Genomic DNA, 12,013 nt, shown 5'->3' on the forward strand with positions numbered 1-12,013 from the left:
GTAGTTCAAATGCATTCTTTCAAACAGGCACTATTTTTGCTTCACTTTGCTTACACTTAATTTGCTGGGTTGGTCAGTGCCCTCTGAAGATCTTCATGATTTTTACCAAACTGAAGCAGCACAGATAATATTGTTTCATCAGAAGAAATGGATATTTAGCCACAATTTATTCATCTTTTTTTTTCCAGAACATGTGCACATGTACATGTGCATGTTAACACGGGCACTTGCAAGTTTGTGTGTGCGTGTGTGTGTGTGCGCGCAGAGATCTCTTTATTAAACAGCTGAAGAGATGCTATGAAACCTCAAGATACATTATACTAGCCTACTGCTGGGATGAAAACTGACCTTTTCAGTCCTTCCAGTCTTTTCCCTTCTTTCCATTCGCCCTTTGTCTTTGACTGGTCTTGTAGCTATTGATCCATTATAGGGTTTCACCTCTCAAGAGACACTTTGGAAAAGACCCTTTGAAAGAATAATTGAATGATGTTGATCATCTCGGAACATGATCTTCCAGTTGTTTTACCATACTACCATTTCTGCAGGTTTGATGTGTTTATAAATGTGATTCTCATTCTACTGCAGTTTTACAGAATTGCCTTGGGAGCTGGTTTTTTTGGATATATCTGTAACCTCCTGTGACCTTAGTTGTCTTTAGATGTTTTGTGTTTTGCCAACAAGTCAAAATTCGGTTTTTAAGGTTGGTTTTTTTTCAGTACCTTGGAGAGGTAGATGATTGAATCCTTCTGAAATTATTGCTTTATAGCAATGCCCCCTCTTTTAACATTTTAACTTCTAATGATGCTTTTTGTGAATGTGTGTGTGTTTGAATGAGTTGAAGACCAAAAAAACTTACTTGGTTTTGCATTGTTGTTATCTTATAAATCTTCTCTGGTGTGATCAGAATGAAAGATCACAAAGATCATAGTTTAGAAATACTGATTCACATAATACATACAGGATATAATGGGCCTGACTCCTGTTCTTCTCTTCATACATGCTCACTCAGATTAAACCACCAGAGATTGATATTAGCCTTTTGTAAGGATCATGGAAGTACAGGTATTGCTTACTTCATCATAGATCAGAATTCCAAGGATATTTTACATTCGCAGTCCACTTATCTCAAATCTTAATACAGCTGCTAAAGCCCATTAGGAAAATAAAGATGGTAAGAAAGCTGGGTAGATGGTCAGATATACAGGGAGCCATTTAGTAAGTTCTGAAGTTTCTAGATCATGGCCCACAGATCATTTGGTGTTCTCAAAGCACCATCTGCTCCTCTGCAGAGATACAGATTTCGCATGGTGTCAGTTTCTCTTGGTTTTGTCCAGAGTTACACTACAAAGGAGGTATGAAGAAGAAGGAAATCCTTAAAGACCTTTAAGATAAAGATTTAAGATTAAGAGCTTTGACTGGACTGGAAGTAGGTGTGGTTTTTGCAGTTAAAAATGAGAAAGGAATGATCTCATTTGTTAGGATGAATGCTAAGAAAATGCTTATTCATCTCTGATGTGTTACATTTGATTTCTGGGTCATAACAAATTAAATTGTTTTTAATAAAATGTTAGTGGAACTACTGAGCAGTATGAAAATAAGTTCACTTTGTAGATGTGGAGAAAGTTATCATTAGCAAGCATCAGCATTTGTCAGAATAATGGAAACATCTCTTGTTGGCACAGCTCAAGTCTAAAAGCAAAAGGAAACTTGGTGGCAAAAATGAATGTTTTATGATGTTTGTAGAAGCAAGATATTAATGGTTATGTGATTTGTAGATAATGATTTATCATTTTTCAATTAAATGCAGGTGTTACAACTGCTTTACCTTGGATGTTGTTGGTAGTGTAGCCTTTGGTACTGAGGTGGATTCTCAGAAAAATCCTGATGACCCCTTTGTTAAGAATTGCAGAACATTCTTTGAAATGTCTCTGTTTAAGCCTCTTCTCATTCTAATCCGTGAGTATAGTCTACATTTGTCTACTTTCTTGTGGTAATTTCATAAAAGTCATTCTCAAATTGCAAAATATGCTGAAGCCAGAACAGAAAGTATTATGACTGATATTGTTTCAGAGGGATTCAGAATGCAACTTACAGGCCACTTCTACCCTTGAGGTTTCTACCATATGCTCTACAGGTCTTGTCACCATTAATGAGACTTACTCCAGAAACTGAGAGTCCAGGAACAATGCTCCTGGTTCATCTGACAGGAAAGTTTCTGGGTCCTGCGGTTTCTACAATACTTATATAATACACTTCTTACTAAAACAGAGTAATTGCCCTTTGGGACCTAAGTGTAAAGTTTTTGTGCACTTGGTTTGCTTAGTAGAGACTGAAATCCCATCCGTTAACAACCCACTAAAGAAAAGAGGTGGAAGAGTATAAACAGATTGTGTAAGTACTCCCAATTCTTTTTTTGAACAGTGTCCACAGCCTGGTTGATGGTTCAAAGGATAAAGATCACAAGTGTCATGAAGAGAATGCATTTATTTTAGATTAATAGATAGGCAATGCAAGAGTAGGGTATATGGCCATGTTGTTCTAGGGCATGAAAGCTAAGGCTTCATGGTGGTGATGATCTTGATAATTCAAGGGCAGTAAGAATCACAGCTGAGGAAGCCATGGCATAATCAAGGCTTTTGAGGTTTTATCGTCTTGTTATCTAGACCTGCACGCAGTAGTGTCAGGTGTCACAGTGGCAAAGTTTCCTGTGCCCATCTGATCCTGCTGGCATTACAGATTGCACCTGTACTTGCAGTGCATCAACTGTTTCCTTCTGGAATTGTGTATCCAAATTGCCCTGGGGTTCATGTTTAACCTGATTGCAAAATGTGATTTGTAACCAATTTCTTAAGGGACAGAAATGTGCACCTATACATCTAAGAGTGTGTCCTTCATTAAAGAAAGTTTCTGTAGTGTTTGGACTTGGATTCCTTGGTTCACCTCTTTCTGCTCATTCATTAATGTGGTGAGAATTTCCACAATGCAGTTGCCCTGTTGGCAGGACAGGTTATTTCCAACGATTGATTTGTTAATCGTAAGTTGTTCATAAGTTAAAGAGAAGTTTATTAGGATGTAAGACTTCACTCAGAATTCTAGGTTGTGACTATAAAGTCAGGACTGGAGACAATCCTTGTGATAATATCCGACTTCCTGAGTCTGTGGCTTGTTTAGAGAAGCAAAATAAATAGATTCATATAATACTCTGCATTGGAAGAGACTTTAAAAAGTCATCTAGTCCAATCCTCTGAAAGAAGCAGAGATGTCTTCAACTAGGTCAGTTTGCTCAGAGCCCTGTCCATCCTGATCTTGGATGTTCCTGGGGATGGGGCATCCACCACCTCCCTGGGCAACCAGTGCCCCTGTTTTGCAAGCTTCATTGTAAAGAACTTCTGCCTTGTATCTAATCTGATTTTGCCCTCTTTTTGTTTAAACCCCATAGTCTTTGTCCTACTGCAAAAGGCCCTGCTAAAGAGCCCCATCCTTCATATAGATCTCTAATACTGGAGAGCTGTAAACAGGAATGAAAAAACTACCCAATTTCAAGCTGCTAGGCCAGTTCAAGATCCTCCACCTTCCCTATGTAATTATCTGATCAGGCAGGGGAAATAGTGCTCCCCTTTTTTGTTGTGGCTTTGTGACACCAAAAATCTGAAACAAACTCCTGAGGCATTGTGGAAACAAGATTGGAAGGCATCTGTCTGGAGAGTCCTGGATAGCAGGACATCTCTAAAAGGCAATCCTCTTTTTCTTCCACCCCCACAGGTTGCTAAAGGGAGAGGAAAAATCAGTTTTCATATAAGGAACACATCCCTCTTGATAAGTTTTATAATATTAAGGAAGAGTGAGGGGGACTATTATATGCCCTCTCAGTCTGATTCAATGTTTTCTTCCTTAAAATCTCTTACAGTGTCTTTCCCATTCATAATGATCCCATTGCTACGCATTTTTCCCAACAAGAAACAAAAGGAACTGAATGGATTTTTTATCCAAACCGTAAAAAATGCAATTGTCTACAGACACCAGCAAGATGCAGCTGAGGTAAGACTATTTCTGTGATAAATATATGGATAAGCAAATGTTTTGAGAAAAAACTAGAAGTGGCATAAGCCTCTGTTTGAAAAACAAACTGAATCTCTTTGAACATTCAAAGTATTTTAATGATGATTTGATTAATTTTTAGCTTCATGTACCATCAGGCAGAATTGTTAATACTTCAATTTCAATATTGCTTATATTAGTATTTCTCTTCAAGCAAGGATGTGAAAAGGTTACATCTGGGTTGACTTCTTAGGCTGGTTTCTAGAACCAGAAGAAAGGACTCAAGACTGTGGAATTTCTTCTCACCCGAAAGTCGTGTGGCATGTCTACACTACTTTTCTTCAAGGACCAGAGAAAAAGAAGTCCCCATTGAGTGCTTCAACCCAGTCTCTGCCTGAGAGCTGGGGCAGGTTTTCACAGAGTCCTGTGACAGTTCCTGCTGCTTTGGAGCACGGGAAGAACCTGAATGTCTGGTTAGAGCAGTCACCTGATGCTGAGATGGATAAATGGAAAGGTAGTAAATACCACCTGAAGTGTGCAAACAAATGGCTACCCATTGTTAGCAAATCATTTGTTACCTCTTTTTTTCGACATAAGGAACTCTGAGGAGGTTTTTTGTGTTTGTTTCTAATCACTCTTGTTTTATGAAGTCTGTGAAGGCACATAAATTTTTATGAAAGTCTCTCTATTTTTGGTATATGAAGCATTTGGAACGTAGGCCTGTGCTTTGGGTCTATGATACAAAAGTTCTTCCTTTGTCCAAAAAAGCAAGCATGAAAGGAAATTAAATCCCAAGATTTCATTAAATTTCATTTTATTCTTCCTTTCTTATCCTTTCTTTCCACTGAGTTTTATTTCATTTCATTTCATTCCTTGTCATTTCATTCCTCTCATGATACGAAATCCCAAGATTTCATTTAATTTCATTTTGTTATGTTTCATATAATTTCATTTTTTAATTTCATTTCATTTCATTTCATTCTTTGATTTGGCATGTCATTTCTTTTCACGAAATGAAAAGTCATTTTCTGAAAGGACATGAAATCATGAGATTTCATCTAATTCCATTTTCCTATATTTCCTTTAATTTCTTTTAATTTCTTTTAATTTAACTTCATTTCATTTAATTTCATTTCATTTCTTAACTTTTCAATATAATTTTCATTCATTCATGAAATCCCAAGATTTCATTTAATTTCTTTGTTTCATTTAATTTATTTTAATGTTTTTAAAATTTAATTTCCCTTTATTCCATGATGTTTCATTTAATTTTATTATTTGATTTTTCATTTTATTTCCCTTCATGAAATGAAAATTCATTTCATGAAAATTCATTTCATGAAAAGAAATGAAATCTTGAGATTTCATTTAATTTAATTTCTTTAAGTTTTCTTTCATTTATTTTCATATTTTTTGATTTTATTTTTTTTTTCATTTCACTTTATTTCCTTTTATTGCGTGAAGTTTCATTCCTTTTTTTTTTCGTGAAGGAATATGGATGTGCAGTGAGAAACAAAGAATATTGGTGAGAATTCCATTTTTAGGTAACTGAGACAAATTTTTGCATAGCAATTAGCATGAAACACAACATCCACATGAAGGAAGCCGTTAATATTGTAACAGCAAAGGTGAGAATGGATTCTCCCAACTTATTCTCACAGCTTCACCCCATGGAAGCCACTTTTCAGGGTAAAATAGATTTTGGTTTACCCTACATTACTTCCAGGACACATTTAAAAGTAACATTTATATTCACACATACTGCTGCTCTTTGACTTTCTGCAGCGATATCTCACTTCTACATTTGTTGCAGTTTATCACATGCTGCTTGTTGTTCCTTCAGCCCACCTTCATCAGTCTTTGTTTTTCTTTTCACCCAAAAGATGGTAAGCACCACTGACTGGCCACAAACAAGTCATGGTTCATAAACGTGGTTCCTGGCCCAGGCTGAGTGCTGCAGGAATATTTTCTGGCAGTGATGATGTGTATAAACTGCTTGCAGGTACCTCATTTCTCCTGCATAGGTCCAGCATGAACTTCTAATGGCATACAGATGTGGCTGTAGGTGTGGACAGCTTTAAATCAGATTCATGCCAAAGGGGTCTGCATGGAAAGTCTATTCTATGGATGAATTATGGAAGGATAAAAGGGACAATGAAACAACCTAATGTGGATTAAAAAATGGTTGCTGTATTAACCATTATTAATGAAATGCAGTTGTTTCTGTGGCTGTAGCACTGAGGGGATCAATCCTTCCACTGTGCTAGAGCCGGTCACTCCCTTGAACAAGGGAAAACACAGAAAAAGGCAAGATTGTAGCGAGAAGATCAGGATGCAGAAATCTGCATGATGCAGCCTGTTTGCAGGTTAGAGTGGTTGATGGACCAGAGGCTTAAGGTTCTGTTGGGAGGGATATTGGGAGGTGCTGTAAGAGATAACACATGGCAGTAGCTGCCCAACACCAGGACAATGTGGAAGGAAGTGCAAGGTCCGTGTTTGCCTCAGCAGTGTATGCACAGCTCCATGACTGCCTGGGGACCTGTCTGCTCATGGACTTTTGCTTAGTTTGCAAAACTGGCATATAGGAACTATTTCAAGTGCTAGGCTTTAGACACTTAGGGACAGATTTTTACAGGCAAATTAGGTCCCCTTTGCAGTTCAGGATCATTATTGTTCAAAAGTGACTGGAAAGTTTGGAGCTTTCTTTTTTCTCTTGTCACTGCCTGTCTTGTTATAATGCTTTTAGAATTTTGAGTGTTTTAGGTTGGTGGCACATGAGTCTTGTTACAAATATAGGCAACTAATATTTGCCAGAGACATAAAAATGGTGTGTGAAACAGAACAAAATGCAGCTTTTTTCACTTTAATGCAGAAATTAAATCTGTAGAGATTAGGTGCCCCAGATAGCCCTGCATGTGAAGGGGAATTGTCCTCTGTCCTAGGTCTCAAATGATGAAATGTACCCACTGAAACCAGTTGGAGTTTTGGCACTGAATTTTAATAAGGCCAAGATATAACTAGCAGACACTGGTTCTTTGTGCTAATAATGAGAGCTATAAGCAAAGTTTTATGGTCTCCCTGAGGTGCATTAGGCCAATGGGTATTCCTTAGTTTGCCACATTCCTAGATGTTACATTATGTGCATCTTTTACTCCCCATTGATTTTATCACCATTAAAAATGCTTTGGGATTCTTTTCTTGAGGGGAGGGGGTAAGGAGGATAAAAAAAGCCTTTGGAACAAATTGTAAAACAATGAAAAGCTCCACGACAGTGATTCAGCTAAAGCTTGTCTTCCTCTCATCTACAGCTAATGTGAACAAAGAATAAAGAAAGGCCAAAAAACAGTGTGACAAGCAAAGTCAGCCTGTTATCATCCCTGTTCTATCAGTAAATGAAACAATGCTTCTGAATGCCTAAAGATAATCCCTTGGGTAGATAGTAATTTTACAGCCAGGTTTAGATCTAATAACATGCTTGCAGTTATATGAGATCTGTGATGTCACTTTGTCTCATCCCATCAGTTAGTGGTGCAGATGTAATTTTAATTATATATTATCATTCTGTGGTCACTCAAATAATTTTAGTCCTGGATATTCCACTCATTTGGCTTATGTACAAAAACATTTAATGCTTGTACTTTAGAAATTTTAATACATTACATTTATTCATGGATTCAAATTATTGCAAAAGGCTTTTCCCACTATTTACAGAAGAGCAAATTTACTCTGCTCAGAAGAAACAGCACAAATTTAATGCACCACTTAACACCTACTTTAAAGAATCCAGCAAGATTTAAATGTTCAAATACCTTACCCTGATTATCTGCCCAGGTTTAAATTTTTCCCTCAGGCGAAACGTTTCCAAAGACAGGGCAGATAGGCTATTTGTTTATGTCAATAAATGATACTTTGATAGATTTACATTTAATAATCTGATATGCAAATTGTTTTTGTGTTAGAGCTATTTTTATATCCTGTCATAGCTCAGTTCTTAACCTACGCGTTTCTTTTAAATTATGATGTCTAGATGAAGGAGTCTTTCATAGTCCTCAAAACTGAGACTCCTTTCTAAAATTGTGGGTTGAAACTAAGCTCCCTGTCAGCAGATGAAGGTCCAGAGTTTCATCTGTAATCCATAGTAAAAACAACACCAGTAATGTAACAATTTAAGGCTATTGCAAAACATTATTTTTTGAAAATCACAACAGATCTGTGAGAAAATCCACTAATGAAAATACACATCCTTTAACAAGGAGAAGTGGAGAATTCATAGAGGCTTCAACACACTCGTCTGATATTTCCTGTTTTTTCCAGTCATACTGTCTGCTGTGAATGCATAATTCAAGGTCACATAATCCATGCCAGGCCAGTAGTGATCTGATTTTGTTTCTTATGACCATCAGCTGCTTCTTTATGTTCTCAAGCCAATTTGGAATGAGAGGGTGACAAAGCACAGGCAAGTATCACCAGAACCATTCACTGGCATTTGCTGTTCAGTCAGTCTGGCTGGAGTCTTAGGGACTACTTGAGTGCTTTTAATGCAGATGCAGAGCAGACAGAAGGAACAGGAGAAGTGTGGAGGCTGTGCTTCTGGGAGCCATGCTTCCCTTTGAGCCCCGTGGTGTAAAGCCACACAGAAGCTGCACACTGGTGTCAGTCCTGGTGATGATTTGGCCTCTTCTTAATTGGTGTGGCTCTGGGATGCTCTGTAGTCTGCTGTGCCAGGTGTAGATCAAAAGAGGTTGTCCTATGGTCAACAACTGCAACCTCCTCCAGTTTTCCCTGCTTTCCATCCTCATTCCTAGCCAATCTTTTCCCTGATCACCAGTAGCTACAGGCAATGTCTGCTTTTCCCAGGCTGCCCATACACCTAGGCAGGCATGAGAGATTCCTAGAGAGTGGAAGTCCTTTGGTTTTTCAACATCAGCCATGGGAGCCTAAAAGGGTCAGAAAACTTAATTTTCAATAACTCTGAAAGTAAAGTATTTAAATACTTGCAAAGGGGAGTGGACTTCTCTTGCTCTGTGGGCTAACAACTGAAACGTGTTATAAAGAAGAGGTATCTTTTAGTATGTTTCTGGGAAATTATGGTTAGGTTAGATTTTTAATCTCTGGAACACTGATTCCCAGGAGAAAACATGCAATGATCTCCCATATAGGGAAGGGGGACGTGTGTGTGTGTACCTGCATTCTGGAGGATAAGCGACAATCTGAAAACCTAATTACTGTGACACTGTTCTTTTCTCTTCCTTCCCCATTAGTTCCCTGGAGTCTTTCCTTTTCATGAACTAATGAACTATTTTATTCAAGAGCTGCTTGAAATGAGTTGAGCAGAGGTAATCCTCCTGAAAAAGTCTGATCCTTTCCTTGTCATGGGAAAACTATACAATTACAAAGAAAAGTTAGTTAAAAATTTGCTAAATACTATGTACATTCCAGGAGCTGTGTGTGTGTTTGAACTGTGTAAATGCAATACAGATGTTTAAAAGTAAATATTTTTCTACAGAAACAGCAGATGAGAGAATTAGACACCTTCTAATAGTGTGCAGTATTCTTGCCCTTATAGAAAACCAAGCAAAATTCATTTGTGTTAGGAAGCAGGTGGTGTCCATTTAAGGATACACACTATATGGCAATATTAAATAATCTATTTCTATTGATTAATAAAGTCAGCAAAACCAAGGAGCAGTCTGGTCCTTTTGTTTTTCTAATTCTGTTGGAAGGATGCTGTGATTCTCTTCTTCTGGGCTGTTCTCACAGTTCGATCATCCCATTATCCACTGCCTTTGTCAGGTGGAAGTGTGGACTTTCCAGAAAGGTAAATTTGTGTTTTAAAGATATAGAGGAAATTTTGGGCTAAATGTGAACACAGTTCTCAAATCTCTATTTCTGCTGCTTTTAGCAGAAGGGTATGAGTGCTCTAGAATAAAAAAACCTTAAAAAATCTTTTGAACATTAAATCTGGTGTCTGTGCTAGGGCATCATGCAGTGATTCTGAGGAAAAAAAATGAGTAGCATTACATTAAAAGGAATTTTATTTATTCGCCTTCTTTTAAAAGTCAAGCCATTTGCTTGCTGTTTAAATTGCCTTCCTTCCCATATTTGAAGAAAATTTATTTTTTTTTTTTAATTTTATTTTTTTTAAAGATGTAATGAGTTTTATAACTCTCTCAGCGTTTCTGAAGTGGGTATTTAAATATAATAAAACCACAAAACTTTGAATGGAAATGAACTTGAGGTCCCTATTACTTTTGGGCACCTGTTGAAATTTCTTGATCACCCTGTTATTATCTTTCCAAGGAGGAACTGCAGGCTTACCGAATATGATCTTTGGGCTTCAGGCCTGGGCTGAAGTTTTTGGCTGAGGTTTTTTCATCATGAAATGCAGCTCTGCAGTCTCTCTGCTCAAAAGAGATCAAGGACAGAATAAGTAACAAGAGTGGTGGCTTTCTTGCTTCCCCAAGATGTGCAGGAAGAGTTTTGCATTACTGCTGCATCAGTCCCAGTTCTACAGCTCAGAAAATTTGTGAGCCACAAGAAGTTAGCAAATACCTGCTTGGCTACCTGCTGCCAGCAAGCACAAGCAGGTCTGCCTGCTATTGCTCACCCTTTGCTCTAATGCACCATTTTACTGTCTCCTTGGTTATGGCTTAGGGTGCTTCATGGACTCTGGACAAGGTATAGGTGTCAGGTATATATTGTCTGCCCCACTGCAGCAAACCCTGCACCAACCCTAACAATATAACCTTGACATCTGTGATTCTTTCTCTGATGCCTTCATCTCTCTCCACTCCATTTTGGTCTTTCTCAACCACTGCAGTGAATCTCCACTTCAGGAGGTGTCAGGAGTGATGTCCCTGTCTGATATTTCACACATCCCACCTCAGCTACACTCTGAGATTCAAAGTGCCATCATGCACATGAGCCATCTCCATGACTTCTTGGAGCACTGCTCACGCAGAATCATTCAGATTATAACAGGCCTTTAAGTTCATTAAATCCAACCCATTAACCCAGCACTGTCATGTCCACCACTAAACCATGTCTACCAAGTGCCACATCTACATGACTTTTTACATACTTCCAGGATTAGTAATTGAACCCCTTCCCTGGGCAGCATAGTCCAACAGCTGACCACCCTTTTAGCAAAGAGATTTTTACTAATATTCAAAGTCCTCCTTTGGCACAACTTGATGCCATTTCCTCTTGTTGTATTACTAGTGAACAAAAGACCAACCCCTACCTAACGCCAACCTCCTTTCAGGTGATTGTAGAGAGTGATAAGGTTCCCTCTGAGCCTCGTTTTCTCTAGGCTAAATAACCCCAGCTCCTTCAGCTGCTCCTCATCAGACTGGTGCTCCAGACCCTTCCCCAGCTCCACTGCCCTTCTCTGGGCATGTTCCAGCACCTCAATGTCTTTCCTGTAGTGAGGGGCCCAAAACTGAACACAGCACTCAAGGTGCAGCCTCAACAGTGCCAAGTACAGGCAATGACCATGCTTCAGTTTGCAAGAACATAGACCTGTGCTAATGGACAGAAATTAAATTGAAGCACCAGGGTGTTCATGGTGATTAATCTGGTTAAGTCTTTGCATATCCACGGTTGCCAAGAATCATCTTGTGGATAGTACCAGGAAAATATGAGTATCAATGCAGAAAAAGTTAACTTTACTTTCTAATAGGTATGTGGTGGAGCTCCTTCAGAGTGCCTTCAAAACAATTGCAAGTTTGGCCCTTTCTGGGCAGACCAGGGGAGGTTCAGATGCTCCCTGTAGCAGCATTAATCCACAGGAAGTCAGTAAGCCAACAAGGATGCCTTCAGAGGTGAAAGGAGGAAGGACTTAAATGTTTCTGTCAATAAGTTTTGTGTGTATTTTCCTCCTGTTTTCACCAGCCAGTGTGGGAAGTGAAGATGGACATTTGGCTTTGCCAATCTACAGCATATGAGAAACATCTTTTATTTAAGAAGGGTGGGA

General features: G+C 38.5%; 1 protein-coding gene across 1 annotated transcript in view; it reads left to right on the top strand.

Moving 5' to 3' along the window:
• The window catches only part of TBXAS1 (thromboxane A synthase 1), a 229,152-nt gene that overhangs the window by 137,574 nt on the left and 79,565 nt on the right, over positions 1-12,013 (top strand). Inside the window, exons 8-9 of the mRNA XM_014256837.2 lie at positions 1,808-1,956; positions 3,908-4,038. Of these exons, the coding sequence (XP_014112312.2) occupies positions 1,808-1,956; positions 3,908-4,038 (280 nt within the window). The remainder of the gene's footprint in view (positions 1-1,807; positions 1,957-3,907; positions 4,039-12,013) is intronic.

Source organism: Pseudopodoces humilis, chromosome 5, assembly GCF_049639895.1.
Source record: "Pseudopodoces humilis isolate 2021_Gansu_Grassland_sample_001 chromosome 5, ASM4963989v1, whole genome shotgun sequence".
Classification (NCBI taxonomy): Eukaryota; Metazoa; Chordata; class Aves; order Passeriformes; family Paridae; genus Pseudopodoces; species Pseudopodoces humilis.